The following is a 16,966-nucleotide window of genomic DNA, read 5'->3' as shown; positions in this document are numbered from 1 at the left end:
TATTCAAGTTGTCAATAGTTGTAGGCTAAGTTGTTAGTAGTTTAAAATATAATTATTTTAACAAGCAGTATAGGGAATGTGCATATATCTCGTGCACGGTTCAAAACCACTCAGTTTGGTGCACTAGGCTCGTCAAGTTTAACAATCCATCAGTTCACGGAGTGATATCCTCAGAACGGAGATCCGTCAGCTGGTTTCTGCATATCAAGTGGCTACTTTTCCTCCTTTTTTAATTCGATAGCTACTTTATCAAAAATGTATTACTAAACTACCTATATAAGTAATGTTTGAAAGTAAAAAAACACCTAGAAACTAATAATTATTGTTCATAGATTTAAATTTAACTATTTTTTACTATTTAACTACACTATTTCTGAGTGATGCATACTAATAGTGCGAATTGAAGTTGGCAGTAAAGTAGCCATTTTTAAATACAACTTGTTTATTACAAGTTTTTTAAAGATGTTCATACGATATGGAGATTAAATAAACAAGAGCACATTTGTTATCATACACAATTTATCGTTTCGTAAAAACCAATAGTAATTTATATATTTTACATTATGTGATACTTTTGAATCATTTGGATCTGCTCCATGGTAGGCCTGAAGTTCAATAAAAGGTCATTCTTACAATGTTTTATTTTAAGCAGTTCTTGCTTGTAATTCTGCCAACGTTTTCAACACCCCTCCCCTCAATGATTCTCACCATCTGATTCTTCTTTATCATAAATATAATTTGTAACGTTGTCATCTTTGCAAAACAAGCAACGTGATATAAATAGCATTTTGTTAGCAAGGTTGATGTAAAACATAGGTTTAAATAATTTTGCTGATTATTGGTAAATGTTCAAAAGGTTCTAAAAATGTTCTAATGGCTTCAGCTTTACAGGAGTGATCTCACCAATTTCGATGTCTTCTTCACAGGTTATAATTAAAATACTTCTTGATGTTTGTAATTTGACAAGGACGAATCTTCTTTTATAAAGTTAATTTTACTAAGTTATTTTGTTCAAATATATTTTATGGTGACAAAATGTTTAAATATTCCAGTTTACATTTAGTATCTTCACACACTAGTTCATCTCTCTTGGAAGTGAGGATGGTTTAGGGCATTGTTGTTGTTACATGTCAATGCTGACTTTATCACAGTAAAGGCCACTATATATAAAATTTTAAAATTTTAAAATTTTAGGCCACTATATATATATATAAACTTGCATCTGCTAGAGGGCTAAATTTGAATTTAGAAAAGTTATTTAAGAGAGTATATAGAATTTGAAGCAATTTTGTTACAAAAGTTTATAGATAACATAGTTATATAATTAGGTTATTTACAAATTTTCTATTTTACATTTTATTGAATTAATTGCCTATTGGTCTGCTTGGACAATTATTATACATGGTTTAAAAAAAGAGATGTATTGACAATAGAGAAAATAAAAAAACATATGGTGAAAAATTAATTATTCTATGGAAAAATATCAGTGAAGTATACTGAATTGTTACAATATATGAATTTGAACGAATGGTGTTTTTGGCCTCTGGGGACCTCAAAACGAAAAATTAAATCGGTCCCGGGTCCAGGTCTTACCATGAGACCTACAACGGTAATAGCTTATTCCCTATATATGGGAATAATATGGGAATTTTGCTCAAAGGAATCAGTTTCTATGACAACCAAAAACCTTTTATTTAATAAAATATGTTACCTATATCGAACATTTTCTAAAGATTTTATAAAAAAAGTAAAAAAATATATTTTTACTCAAAAAAATGTTTTACTTCTTAATTTAGTTGTTAATAATGTATAAAACTACAAAAATTTCAATTTGATTAGGTTAATAATTTTTAAAAATTATGTGTGCCTAAAAACTGCCATTTTAACATGGGCAGGAGAGGGACTGTTGTCTTTTAAAAACGGACCATGCATAGTAAACAATCAAGTTTTCTTATTGATTTTTACTAGGGTTTTAAAAATGACATTATATAGCTATTTATTTTCATTTCATATTTCTATTTCAACAACGATACTGCAATCGCAGGTGCCTTTTACTAGTTGTGTAAAGGGGAGGGCCAAATTGTAGTTGACTTCTACAGTTATTTATGATAAGTATCACAGAAGAATTCGAATTTTCCTCAAATCCACTTAATAATGAGCCGGAGTTGAGTTATGTAGCGAAAACAAGAGAGCAGTGTGGCGTGAACAGTTTATAATTATAACGATCATTTAGCCAACTGGCCCCTTTCCAGTGTAGATAATGTTCATGTTTTGAACTCAAATTTGTATAAATGCAAGCATTCATTGTTTAACCTTAACACGATGCTCAATGGAACAGATGAGTTTACGAGCTTGGTAAAGAACGCAAATACTTAAATATCATCAAGGATTTTTATCAAGTTTATGTATGAACGAAACACCGGCTATTTCTAGCAAAACTATTGATCAAATAGATCAAGTTATACAAGCAAGCAAGCAGACAAACGTAGCTACATGTTTGTTTCGTTGAGCGAACAATCCCTCAATAAACGGTTTGTTGTTCTTTCACTAACCAGACGTTCAGCTAACTTATCCAAACTGCATCTTTCAACAATTGGTCTGAAAGATAATAAAGTTGATTTAACCACACCTTGTAATGACGGATGATAGTTAATGTTACACTACTCGCTATTGCCCTTGACCTTACAACTATTATAGAATAATTAATTATTAAAACTCATTTTAAGTAAACTAAATCAATACTATTTATTTACAAGAACAAACAATAATGTAAACAAACCAAATGGCAGATGATTCATAACTTTAAAACTCAGCTGATAATAATAATCCTACATTTCTCCCCACTCAATTTAGGCTGAGTTTCCGAAACTATGTACATCATCATTTTCAGGTTCCATTTGCATTTTCCATTGAGGTGGATCAGTTGCACCTTCTCTTGCTCTCAGCTGGTCAGCGTGTTTTCTCTTTATATCTCCCCCTACTAGAACGGTGTATGATAGCTCTCCCGTCCTTTCTTGTACTGTTCCTGGTCTCCAGCCCTTCTTCGTTTCATTTTGAACCCACACTTCTTGTTTGGCAGAAAACTCCTTTTGTTTGGATTTTAAGTCGTGGTAGTACTTCTGTCGCCACACTAGATTTTCTATTCTCTCTCTGCTATTATACCTCCACCTATCCAAAGCTGTTGGTAATCTTCTACCATAGAAAAGGACTGATGGTGGTTGTCCTGTGGTCTTTTGTGGGGTATTTCGATAGGCAAGCAACACTTGTAAAAGTGCAAGTGATGAACTGAGACCTTCTTGTTTGCAAGCACTATATCGACTCTTGAAGGTTCTGATAATCCTCGCCACTAAACCATTGGTTTTTGGATGATACGGCGCAGATGTAACATGACATATGTTATTGTCCTTACAAAAACTCTTAAACTCATGAGATGTGAAGGGGGTGCCATTATCCGATACAATTTTTTTAGGAACACCATACCTCGAAAACCAAGTCCTTAATCTATTTACCAGAGCAGCAGTTGTCGTACGGTCCATAACTTCGATCTCAACCCATTTTGAGTACGCATCGATTCCTACTAACCAGAATCGGTTGTCGAATGGACCTGCGAAGTCAAGATGAATTCGCTCCCAAGGATCACTTGGCACATTCCAAGGATATAGAGGTACTTCTGTGTCAAATGATCGGTTACTCTGGCAAGGGTGGCATCTACGGACATAAACCTCAACATCCTTATTCAGATTAGGCCACCAAACATAATACCTTGATAGGGATCTCATTGCCTCTATTCCAGGATGTCCTTTGTGGAGTTCTTTCAATACATTTTCTCTCAAAATCTGTGGCACCACAATTCTTCCTAATCGCATGATTATGCCGTTTTCTAATGTCAGCTCTTCTCTCTTATTCCAATATGGTTTCATGGATGGTGGTAAGTTTCCTGTATCTTTTGGCCAACCATGTTCCAGGTAGTCTATAAGTTTCTTCATATTTGGATCTTTCTTATACTCCAGTACAAGTTCATGATTTGGATAAACTACGTCAATTTTCTCCTGAACCAATGCTCGAGTCTCTCTCTCATCTGGATCCAATACTTCTTGTGTCTTGAGTGAAAACCGAGATAAAAAATCAGCCAAACAATTATCCTGTCCCTTGATGTACTGGATCTCAAAATCATACTCCATTAAATACAAAGCCCAACGGACCAAACGGTTGTTAACTACTTTGGTAAGATCTCGATGCATTCCAAATATTCTTTCAAGTGGCTTGTGGTCCGTTCTCACCTTGAAATGTCTTCCACTGAGGTATTGTCTAAACTTCTTCACGGCAAAAACTAACGCCAGTGCTTCTTTGTCAACTGTAGCATACCTTTTTTCTGCTTCGGTTAGTGTCCTCGAGGCGTACATCACTGGCCTTTCCGTTCCATCCGGCATCAAATGTAACAGCACAGCGCCAACCCCTTGTTCACAAGCATCACATTCAACAATGATCGGCTTTGATATGTCGTATGGAACTAATGTCTTCTCCAATGACAGGATATTCTTCAACTTGTCGAACGTACTTTGTTCTGTGTCAGTCCATTTCCATTTAGTCTTCGTACCAGTCAGCTTATGCAAGTTCGAAGCGATCGCATGAAGATTAGGTATATACCTTTCGTAAAAATTTAGCGCCCCTAGAAAAGCTCGTAATTCTTTCACGTTTCTTGGCCTTGGTGCGTGTCTTATGGTTTCAACTTTGTCTTCGGAGGGATGAATACCATTCCCATCTATTGTATGGCCTAAATACTTTACAGATTTCTCAAAGAACTTACATTTTGACAGTTTTGCTCTTATTCCACTTGATTCTAGCCGCCTCAAAACTTCTCTAAGAGTGGTTATATGGGTGGTCTTATCCTTACTAGAAATGATTATATCATCAAGTAGAACTCCGACATTAAGTCCTTTTAATAAACTTTCCATGTACCTTTGAAATTTTGCCGGACTCGAGGAAAGACCAAAAGGCAACCTTTTGTAGCGAAAGTAGCCTACATGAGTTGCTATTGTAAGGTACTTTTGTGACTCAGGGTGTACTTTCATTTGCAAGTACGCGTCTCGAAGATCTATGACTGAAAATATCTTTCCATCAGTTAATTTGGAAGTCAAGTCATCAAAGGTTGGCAAAAGGTGTCTTTCCGGAACGATGTTTGGATTCAAGGTTGTACGAAAATCGCCACAGATCCTGACTCTACCTCCACCCTTGTCTACGTTGACTGTTGGGGTACTCCATTCTATCGGTGTTTCGGAAGGGTCCACTGCTTCCAAAACTCCTTCCTGTACTAATCGCTGTAATTCCCGCTCTACTGCCTCCCTTAAGGGAAATGGAACTCGTCTTGCCCCGTAAGATACAGGATTTGTTCCACTTTTTAGATGGATAACTTCATTAGAGTCAGATATCGTTCCTAGCTCATCACGAAAGAGTTCTGAAAACTCCTGAGTTAATGCCTCAACTTCTTTTTGTAACGTTGTTCTATAACTTTCTTCATTCTTACCTGTCTCTTTACTATTTGTCTTTCCATTGTCAATACGCCTAACCCTTACTTCCCTAGGCAAATTAAGATTGAAAGCTACACTCCACGGCAACCCAAATAATGGAACATCATCCTCTAGTAATACAATAACCGGCAATCGCTTAGTACGATTACGTAAAGTAACGTCCACAAAAGTCTTACCCATGACTTCCAGCTTATTTTTTCCGTAGCCAGTGATGACATCAGACGTCTTTTTGAGAGATTCGCCACTTGAATTGATCTTATCCCAAAGAGACAAACTTATAGCACTTACCCGAGCCCCGGAATCAAACTCCATTCTAACATTATACCCATTCAATTCTACATCTATTGTAGCTCTGGGAACCTTACTCTTAACTGACCTAATTTGTGTTCCGCTAACATCAATATCAGAACTACACTCATCATCGTAAGTTTGATCACAAGAATCATCTACTTTTCTCAAATTACCGTCTGTTCTCTTGACAAAATTATTTTTACTTTTGCACATTCTTGCGAAGTGGCCTCTCTTTGAACATTTCTTGCACACAGCAGAAACAGCAGGACACCTATTTTCACTAGGGTCATGTGTAAACCCACATCTATAACATCTATTAAAACCAGTAGATTTCTGTACCCCTGGTTTCCTATTTTCCTTACTGTCACTTACTTTGAAAATCTCATTTTTACACGAATGTTTGGAAACTTCTTCTCTCGCACGTTCCATAGATTGAGCTAACTCTAGTACTACTGTTGACTTAACACGCTCACCTCGGTTATCAACTCCCTCGGGCCATCTTTGTCTGACTTCTACTTCAAATTCTGGACAGTTGCTTCCTACTGCAAACCTATCTCGTACTCGTTCATCTAAGCTATCTCCATATTTACAACTTCTAGCTAAAGACTTCAATCTGTTATAAAACAAAATAAATGTCTCACCATCTTTTCTTATTGCTCTTTCAAACTCAAACCTTGTTGCAAAAAGGGTCCTTGTAGGCTTGAACAACCGGTTGGCTTCCTCTTTGACTTCGTCGTAGGTGCACTCCTCCCAGGCCCTTGGATACATCTGGTCCGACAGTGCCCTGAGGTGCTCCTCTCCGATATTTGCCAATAGAAGATCTCGCCGAGCCGCTTGTTCTTCTGTGTTAGCACCACCAAGTCCCTTAACTCTGCAGGTCAACTCAAAACGAGTTATGTAGTCTTCCCACAATTGTTCACAATTATACTCTTTAAATGAAAATCTGCTCATTCTATCTTGTATGCAAGACATGTTACTACAGTCAATTACACTCTTATACTGAGACTGGTCTGTTTTCCTAGGCATTTTCTCGTCGCCAATATAGAATAATTAATTATTAAAACTCATTTTAAGTAAACTAAATCAATACTATTTATTTACAAGAACAAACAATAATGTAAACAAACCAAATGGCAGATGATTCATAACTTTAAAACTCAGCTGATAATAATAATCCTACAACTATCATACAAATTATGAATAAGGTCATTCGATTATATTGGAACAGGGTTCGATTAACTAGTGTAGAAGATGAAGTATTTTGTACTGCACTTACTTAGCTTACGTGGCTTGATTTTTAAAACTTTGTTATTATACAGTATTAGGCCTACGCTGACATTCATAGGTGTTTAAACTGCATGTTTATTTTATAATAAATAAAATCAGCAATGCTTTGAATAACTACAACTGTTAATACTACAATGTTATGTAAAACTAACTTTTACTCCAAACGCTCACCAGGAGCTTGAATATTGATTAGAGCTAAGCTCCAAAACAAAACACTTGTTTTGACCAATGCTTGTAAAGCCATAAACAAACTTATGACTGACTGATAAACGATTTTATTTTGCTAATGACATCGCAAAGACTTTTCTTAAACCTAATCTTTAATTGTTTTAACAAACACACCTTGCTTGAACTAATGCAAACTTAATTGAAAAAAAGTTTTAGTTACTCTTAACATTATGTCTATGGATTGAATTTTTTAACTCCTATATTGAATGTGAAGAAACAATCATATAGATATTTATTACGAATATTTCCAAAGGAAACTAAAACGCAGACAAATTTATTTATTTGAGTCAAATATTTCACAAAGACTCTTATGAGTATAGCACGTTGTATACTATATTTTTACAAATATAAGTACAATTTTATAAATAATTATATTAAATAAATAATTATATCAAAATTTCCTAAAAAGCAAAAGATAATTGTACGTATAGCCGTCCAACTTATTCAATATCTCAAATTTATTTTCAAAACTGATTATTTATAATGGTTTTTTTTATTTTCTAGGAAAGTTTTGAGCACAGTAATGTTGGCAAAAATAATACAATAACGTGGAAAACCAAGTGAATCCAACAAAGCAGCAGAAGGATTCTGGAGATGGATTCTGGTGGACATAGTAGTTCTTGCCTAGTAGAAAGACACTTGTGTGACAACAATTAATTGAATGGACTAATTAATGATAAACAATATAGGAAATCAATGTTATTACACGTTATGGCTACATATAAGATACTTGTTTTTTTATAAAGTAATTTAGTTTAAATTCAGTAATGATATTTCGTGACCAATTATTATTTCACAAAGAACGTAATCCATACAATCAATTTCCACAATATTAAATATGTGTAGTGACTGTAAAGTTTTTTACATCTAGAAAACATTTATTTTATATACAAAAGAAAAATGTAAATGCCTAGTAAGCTTGATTACATTTAAGACTGCCCATATTAGATGTATTTAATAATGTCCATACTTATATGCTGTCAGTAATACATTTTCCCAACCGGAGTATCATGTAGGAAATTAAAACGAGAACGGATGATTTGTTTCGTCTTCTATACTAGTCTCATAAGCCTTCTGCTCTGTCAGCAATCTGCTGACAACTCAGCGTGTTGCTTCCTGAATATCAATTGTCAAATCTTCTGTTTCTTACAATAAGGGACAAAGGCGCATGTCTTATAACATAAATTCAATTCATTTAGAAAGTTTATTCAGAGCTTGTGTAGCTGTGTATATAGGTACAAAGTAACCTATTGTAATAGTAACGGACTCAGTGGTAATGAACTGAAAAAAACACACTGAAGTTAAATGTCACTTAATCTGTATAACTTTAATTGGATTCATAAAACACAATTTCCCGGAACATAAACATAAGTATAACGGATTACCTCCGATGTCCTTAGCTCTCACTAAATCTACCAGAGGCTCTCACAACCAACGGTTGTTAATGCAATGGAATAAATATACCGGGTGTCCCAAAAAGAATGGATCAAAAGTAAACAGACATGAACACGTTATTCTTGAAGATAAAAAGTTAACTTTATATACATTTAATTTCTTAACATTCTAAGTTTTTCCTAACATGATTTCACCGCCGAACCTCTACATGTTCTCCGTTGTTCGCTCGGAGAAAGTCAAGGCGGTGTTTAAGCTCAGACCCCACATTTGGTCGAATTTCATTGGATATTTTTCCAAAGTCTTCCCTTATCTTTGCTTTAAGATCATCTAAGTTTGAGATCGGCAAGTTATACACTTGATCTTTCACAAATCCCATACAAAAAATGACATGGCGTAATGTCTGGAGATCTAGGAGGCCACCGTATGGGACCGCCGCGACCAATCCAACTGTCTGGGAAGGTTTCATCCAGTGACTCCCTCACAAATAATGTCTAGTGCGGAGGAGCACCATCTTGCTGGAATATTACGATTGGTTGGAAAGCCTCTAGTTAAGGACAGGCATAGTTCTCCATTATGTCGAGGTACACGTAACCAGTAACTGTTTGCTCATGCAAGAAAAAAGGGCCTATTAACGTGTCATAAGCAATGCAACACCAGACGTTCACTTTGGGACTGTCTTTTACATGTTCACGGACAAAATGCGGTATTTGTGAACCCCAAATCCTCACATTATGTTTGTTTACGTTTCCGGAAGTGTGGAAGGTTGTTTCATCAGAAAAAAATTCGTTTCAAAAACTGGTCGTCTTCAGCAACTTTATCCAGCACATTAATCGCTTTTAACTGCACATTCAGAAATGCAACTATGAGGTTTGTTTATGTTTTGAAAATTCAAGCGATGAACAGCTGATTTTTGTTGAATCACACTAAAAAAAACTTTAAGATGTCAGCTTTAAAATAAGTCATACTTGACTTTCCTACGACCCTCAATAACACGTCTATTAAGCTGTAGCTGCTGCTTCATTCAGCTCACGTCACGACTGCAGATTCCGACGTCGATCTTTCACTCCTCCAACACTGACAGTGTTCTCCGTGTCATTCATGGTCTGACCTGGAATGCTGATGACACTGTTTATCTCTTCCGGAGTTTTGGATCACCACTCACGCATAATGGGTTTTAAAATAGTTTGAGTTTGAAATGTTGGTTGGGACACGGTGTATGTTGCATCTTAAATGTTAGTCAACCTGTTTAAAATAATTTGTTTATCATTATTTGTTTTCATTGTGTATTTACGAAGTCAAAAAGTACCTCCAGTCCAGAATATTCATAGTATCTGGTAGTTAATTCTAATGATGATCATAAGCCATAGAATAATTAATTTGTAACTAAGAGAATCCAAATGATATAATTCTAATATACAGTACCTGTAGTCGGATTAATGAAACATTCCTATAAGTGCACGTTCCAAGTACCCCTACTATTATTGAATCGCTAGGCCCTTATTCCCCCTTTGGTTATTTTGTCTGAATGCACCATCCTTAACATCAAGTTATTTCGTATTCGCTTGTCTCATTAATGAAATAGAGTTTCTGTGTTATTAAATTAATGCTTAGTTGTATCTTATTAAGATTTAAATAACAGTACCTGGGGACCGAGCATTGCTCGGGGAAAATCATTAGTCCACTCTGAAAGCAGTCTTAGTACTGTATTGGAGACACATAGATCCATTCCCAAACTCCACACGGCTCGCCTTTACTACGTCCTACACAATTTCCTACGTCATGGACCTGTTTCCCTCCATTTCCATAGCACTTTAGGATTGTAGATACCTTAATCTAATCGTTATTAACAGTTCCCACACTCCGGACAGCTCGTCTTTACTACGTCCTACACCATTTCCTACGTCATTGACCTGTTTCCCTCCCTTCCCATAGCATTTCAGAATTGCAGATACCTTAATCTAATCGTCATAAACAGTTCCCACACTCCGGACAGCTCGCCTTTGACTACATCCTTCACCACTTCCTACGTCGCGGACCTGTTTTCCTCCCTTCCCATAGCATTTTAGGATTGTAGAAACCTTAATCTAATCGTCATAAACAGTTCCCACACTCCGGACTACTCGCCTTGACTACTTCCTTCACCACTTCCTACGTCGCGGACCTGTTTTCCTCCCTTTCCATAGCATTTTTGGATTGCAAATACCTTAATCCAATCATCATAAACAGTTTCCACGCTCCAGACAGCTCACCTTGACTACTTCCTTCACCACTTCCTTCGTCACGGACCTGTTTCCCTCCCTTCCCATAGCATTTTAGGATTGCCCATACCCTTATCTAATCGTCATAAACAGTTCCCACACTCCGGACTACTCGCCTTGACTACTTCCTTCACCACTTCCTACGTCGCGGACCTGTTTTCCTCCCTTCCCATAGCATTTTAGGATTGTTGAAACCTTAATCTAATCGTCATAAACAGTTCCCACACTCCGGACAGCTCGCCTTGACTACTTCCTTCACCACTTCCTACGTCATGGACCTGTTTCCCTCCCCTCCCATAGCATTTTAGGATTGCCCATACCTTTATCTAATCGTCATAAGCAGTTCCCACACTCCGGACAGCTCGCCTTGACTACTTCCTTAACACCTTCCTACGTCGCGGACCTGTTTTCCTTCCTTCCCAAAGCATTTTAGGATTGCAGATACCTTAATCTAATCGTCATGAACAGTTCCCACACTCCGGAATACTCGCCTTGACTACTTCCTTCACCACTTCCTACGTCGCGGACCTGTTTCCCTCCCTTCCCATAGCATTTTAGGATTGCAGATACCCTGATCTTATCGTAATAAACAGTCCCCACACTCCGGACTGCTCGCCTTTACCACTTCCTTCATCACTTTCTACGTCACGGACCTGTTTCCCTCCCTTCCCATAGCATTTTAGGATTGCCCATACCCTTATCCAATCATCATAAACAGTTCCCACACTCCGGACAGCTCGCCTTGACTACTTCCTTAACACCTTCCTTCGTCACGGACCTGTTTCCCTCCCTTCCCATAGCATTTTAGGATTGCCCATACCCTTATCTAATCGTCATGAACAGTTCCCACGCTCCGGACTACTCGCCTTGACTACTTCCTTCACCACTTCCTACGTCACGGACCTGTTTCCCTCCCTTCCCATAGCATTTTAGGATTGCCCATACCCTTATCTAATCGTCATAAACAGTTCCCACACTCCGGACAGCTCGCCTTTACTACTTCCTTCACCACTTCCTACGTCACGGACCTGTTTCCCTCCCTTCCCATAGCATTTTAGGATTGCCCATACCCTTATCTAATCGTCATAAACAGATCCCAGACTTCTCACTGCTACCCTTGACTACAATGTATCGAGTAATCTTCAGTATAATCTTTGCTAAATGATGTTTTTCCTTTTGTACTGTATTTGTAATTTGCTAGTATACTGTGGGTAGTTGGCTTATTATGAACACATGCTACAACTTCAAGTCTTTTGTTTACTTTTTCCTTGTTATTTAATTCAGCCAACAAGGTTACCTAGCAACCCATAAGACTAATGTTAAAAAAATGTGATTTTCAGTTTCATTTTTTTACGTAATTAGATTTTTGTTGGCAGTTCTAACTGCAGTAAACTCGTTTTTAGGCCAGATTTAAACTATTTACAACATTTGAAGAAAATCGTCGGAACCGTTTTCGAGATCTTTGTGCAAGCAAGCATACATACATACAAGCAAACATTGCTCGTATTAGAGTATAGGATAACTCAACAAACAATCACAAAAACATTTTACTCACACATTAAATACGTTATAAAATAAGTATATCATACAATTTATAAATTCTTTTGCTTATTGGGAGTGAAAATTAACCTATATAAACATTTAAATACATTTATTCGCAAACTAAATTAAAAACGAAGATTTTGAACAACAAAGAATTAAGTCGGTAAAAGAAACTAAGATTCCCTTGTGTTTCCAACCATCAACTCCATTCTGTCTTAAATGCTTTCAGACAAAAGAACAAATCAAAGTTTTGTCTTTATCTTTGAAACATGTTTTTTCCTTTGAAACACTATTGCAAAGAATAAAAATATTTTACATTCTCTCTATGTTTTCTCTGCAATTTAGCAACTTATGGAACTTCAACTTGTTTACAAGTATTTTTAATAAAAAAAATACGAAAATAATTTAATTGATTTTCGCCAGGGGAAAAATTATTATTATTTTAATAACTACGTACTATCATTGAAAAGCCTGGATTTGTCGTCCTTTGTTCTTTAAGTGGTAGAAATTAAAAACATGTGAAAACTGTTATTACTTTTTCAACTATAAAAACTTTAACATTTAAAACCATTTAACAGAGTAGATTCCATTTAAAAATGTTCTCTAGTCTCGGCACTTGGTACAAATACAACAGATTTTTAGTAAAATATATCTGCTCCCTTTTTAAATGACTTTTATCACTGAAGCTGCCAATCTTTATGTCCGTTTCTGTGAATTTGAACTTCGCGTAAATTGTCTAATTTAAGTAGGCTTGTACATCTTTGCAGTAATATTGATGATCAAAATAATTGTTAGAAGTTGAACCGGTTAATGGCAAAAGACATCAAACGTGTGGTATAACAATGTAGTCCGTCTTTAAAAAGTCCAGACATAGAAAAGAGTATAAATTTAGAAAAAAAGTACGGATATAAACTATAGATACAAATTATAAATACAAGTTATAAATATAAATCATAAATATAAATTATAAATATAAGTGTAAAAACCCAAATTCACTATTAAACTGATGGATACATATTTTTTCGTAGTTTTTCTTACACCCAAAAAGCCCAGGATTTCGTCTTTGAAACTGGGATACTTAATTTCATTACTTAGTAATAAAAATATAGTTTACCTTGCAATAAAAATTAAGTTCATCTGGTTCTGTTAGTGAAGTTCTAGATGTTATTTGAATTTTTTTTTAATAGTTAAAAGGAAAAGTTACAGTTAGTAAAAGTGTGTATGAGTAACTGTGTCATGTACAGTAAAAGTGTGTATGAGTAACTGTGTCATGTACAGTAAGAGTGTGTATGAGTAACTGGGTCATGTACGGTAAAAGTGTGTATGAGTAACTGGGTCATGTACGGTAAAAGCAACTGTGTCAATGAAACTTTAGCATAATCTCTTACAACACCCCAATGCTGATACATTGTTGTTATTTCAAATTGCGTGAGGGTCCTAAAAATACGTTTAAAGTCAACTATAAGTATTATATTTGCATAGTAATTAAGGTTTTCGATATTATGACCACTGCTATTATTTTGTTTTAAATCTTAATTTATCTTTTATCATCTTAATGTTTGAGTTGATATCCTCAAATGGGCATTTAGTCCAAGCAAACTAAGAAAAAACACAGGGAACGTTAAACAAATTGCAAGAAAACATTTTATGGTTTTATTTTGTAGTGTTGGGTCTGCAGGGTGACATACTAAAGTTGTAAAAAAATCGGTCCACAGGAAAACCCCTAAAATCACGATTAAAAGTGGTGGCTTTTCCTAACATTGGATTTCTGTTAATTGCACATTTATTTTTATGTGCATTTTTCGAGATATTGACTTGGGACCACCACCAACATTTATTTTGTGGTTAGTACTTCATTTCAATAATGAACACGTTTATGGCCACCATCTTGGATCCACCATATTGGATATAAATATTTTTTTAACGTAATGATAGTGTTGTGACACATCATTATAAACTAGATTTTCACGCTAGTTTTAATGCCGAAATACGTTTAAAAAATCGTTTTTCGTTTTAAAGATATATTCAAACGAAACTCTACCCCATTCATTTCTTATGGACGTTTCGTAATTTGATCATTTTTTTATCTTTTTACAATTCCAGTTCTTATCAACGCTTGCACATACATCGTTCTAGCATTAAAATATTCAGTAATGTAAGGACTTACATTTGAGCTAATGATAATTAAAATCTGACGCGTTAGAGGCCAGCTACGAACCAAAACCAAAATCAAATTTAACTTTTTAGAAATCTATTTCTATTAAAACAATTATATCTCGGGCCGTAAATACGTCACCAAGTTCTTTCTGGTCTTTAATTATTACTCAGTAAATGTTTGACTTTAATTTTATTAATTAATAAATAAAATTGATGAATTTAAAATGAGTCAAGGATCTTAATTTAACATGAAATTATTATTGTTTTGAAATTTTACATAACTCCCAATATGTAATCCATAGCTAAAATAAACATACACCCCTGACCCTTCAGGTGTAAAGCCGATAGATATTGCAACCAGAAATACGAGCCTACCCAGTGACAATCAATAAGTTCGACGATTAGGACATTAAAAGCTAAAAGGTCCAATGTTTTATAATAAAAAAAACGTTTAAACATTACAATTATTTTGAATACTGCTCTTAATTCAAACAACTTAATTAAAATAATTAAAATTCAATGATTACACTAAATTATTAAAAGTTCTAGTAAATTTTAGCTATTTTATATTTAGTGAAACATGTTAGCCAGAAGCGAGATGAAAATCTCTCGTCACGTTGCCACTGTAGAGTTGTATAGCGTTTACATTGTCAGTGAGAGAGCTCTGAGGCGTGGACGGATTATAATTATGGTGACCATTTAGCCAACTGGCTCTGATCCAATTGCTTTTGTAAGCGAAAGCTCATTATTTCCTCGTAATGATGATTTTCAAAGTGTCTTTTGAACATCGCCCTGTAATCTACGCATTTGTTACAAGTAAGCTTAACCTGAGAACTATATACATACCACAAAAACAGACTTAGAACACTGATCATATAATATAACCTATTACGAAATGAATCGTGTTTTCAAAAGCTTTGCCAACTTTAATTATAAAGATTATGGGACCTGGTAAAAGTCAATTACAGATGTTGTTCTCTATCAAGTGATTTAAGAATTTACTCAATAAAACACAGGGTAGTAGGCTATATTGCCAAACTTGAAATTATGGTTTTTGACCTGTCCTCAAAATCCACAAACCCAGCGTTAACCCATTATCGACGATCTAGTTGGGTGAGACACTTGGTATGAATATTGAATATGTGCATCCAAAATCGACTCTGCTGGTGTTAAGTGTAATATCGTTTATCTTGAAACAATTTATTATGAATTAATTGTGTAAATTATTAACACCCACGGTTTAGTTTTTGCAGATATCGCGTGTTTAGTAGATACATTGAGCATATACGTGTATACTCAATGGTAGATATCTGTCAACTCGCGTTTGTACTGATGAAAATTTAATTATTTTTTGTAGCTCTTAGAGCTGTCTTATTGATTATAACTATTACAGGATATCGTTTGTATGCAACTATGGTCCTCGATATTTATATGGTCGTAATTTTACTCCGAAATAACCAATTTGCTTTGAAAAACCTTATGGTGGATAAAACATCTGTAGAAAACCCTAACTACGTAAAGTACCGCTCCACAGTTGTGGAATGGTTGTGATGTACTCTTTCAAAATATATTTTTTCTAAGTTCATAAGTTTGTTGGTTTGTTTACAATGCTGAATGTTTTACTTTAACATACAATTAATTATTGCATCAATAGGTTGTTATACATCTTATTCGTCAGTGTTTTTTTTTTTTTTCTGTAAGATGTATAAAGTCAAGTTCTATATTTTTACAGTAATGGTAATCATTGATTAAAATTAAGGTAATTTTGGTACGACGATTAACAACAAAACACAAAACTGAATCCAGAAATGGTTGTAAATTTCACTTTCACCACGTTAATATCTCAAGGAAAAGACTGGAACTTAGCCAACTGGGGTAAACTAAAACTGGGGTTGATCTTTATTATCTCTGAAGTCAAACGCACGGCGAAAAAATCTGCGTAGGGTATAATTAAAGAACCCTACTACGAATTCTGATATGGAGAAGCAAATCTAATAGCTTTATACCAGTAAAAGAAAAATATTTTAGAAAAGTATATTAACTTTTCGCAATCCACGGAGGCACACGGTTAGCTAGCGCAAAATACACTGTATATGTATAGCTATTAAAACTATTTACTTTAAATGTCATCAATAATATTGGGAACTATGGAGGTTTTTTTAACGTTACCGCAGTGGATTAAAACATGCACATATGCAGTAAATCATTCATGATGACTGAATAGTCTAGGCATATTAGGAAAGTTAGCAGAAAGTTTAGGTACAGTCTTAATCATCACTT

The 16,966-nt window shown here is 35.1% G+C and overlaps 1 protein-coding gene across 1 annotated transcript; it reads right to left on the bottom strand.

Annotated features, from left to right (window-relative positions):
- Window positions 1-2,849: 2,849 nt before the first annotated feature.
- LOC129004974 (uncharacterized protein K02A2.6-like) lies at window positions 2,850-6,770 on the bottom strand. Its single transcript, XM_054433703.1, has one exon. It carries the CDS (start codon window positions 6,768-6,770, stop codon window positions 2,850-2,852), a length of 3,921 nt encoding a protein of 1,306 aa, XP_054289678.1.
- Window positions 6,771-16,966: the final 10,196 nt, after the last annotated feature.

Source organism: Macrosteles quadrilineatus, unplaced genomic scaffold (genome assembly GCF_028750875.1).
Source record: "Macrosteles quadrilineatus isolate MER2022 unplaced genomic scaffold, UCM_ALF_1.0 Scaffold_13__1_contigs__length_4303367, whole genome shotgun sequence".
In the NCBI taxonomy this organism is placed as follows: domain Eukaryota; kingdom Metazoa; phylum Arthropoda; class Insecta; order Hemiptera; family Cicadellidae; genus Macrosteles; species Macrosteles quadrilineatus.
Note: the sequence above shows the minus strand (reverse complement) of the source record. Positions and strands in the feature narration are given on the sequence as shown.

What these genes read in the sequence shown, in the direction of transcription:
- LOC129004974 (XM_054433703.1), bottom strand. Translation starts at nt 6,770, where the DNA reads ATGAGCAGATTTTCATTTAAAGAGTATAATTGTGAACAATTGTGGGAA.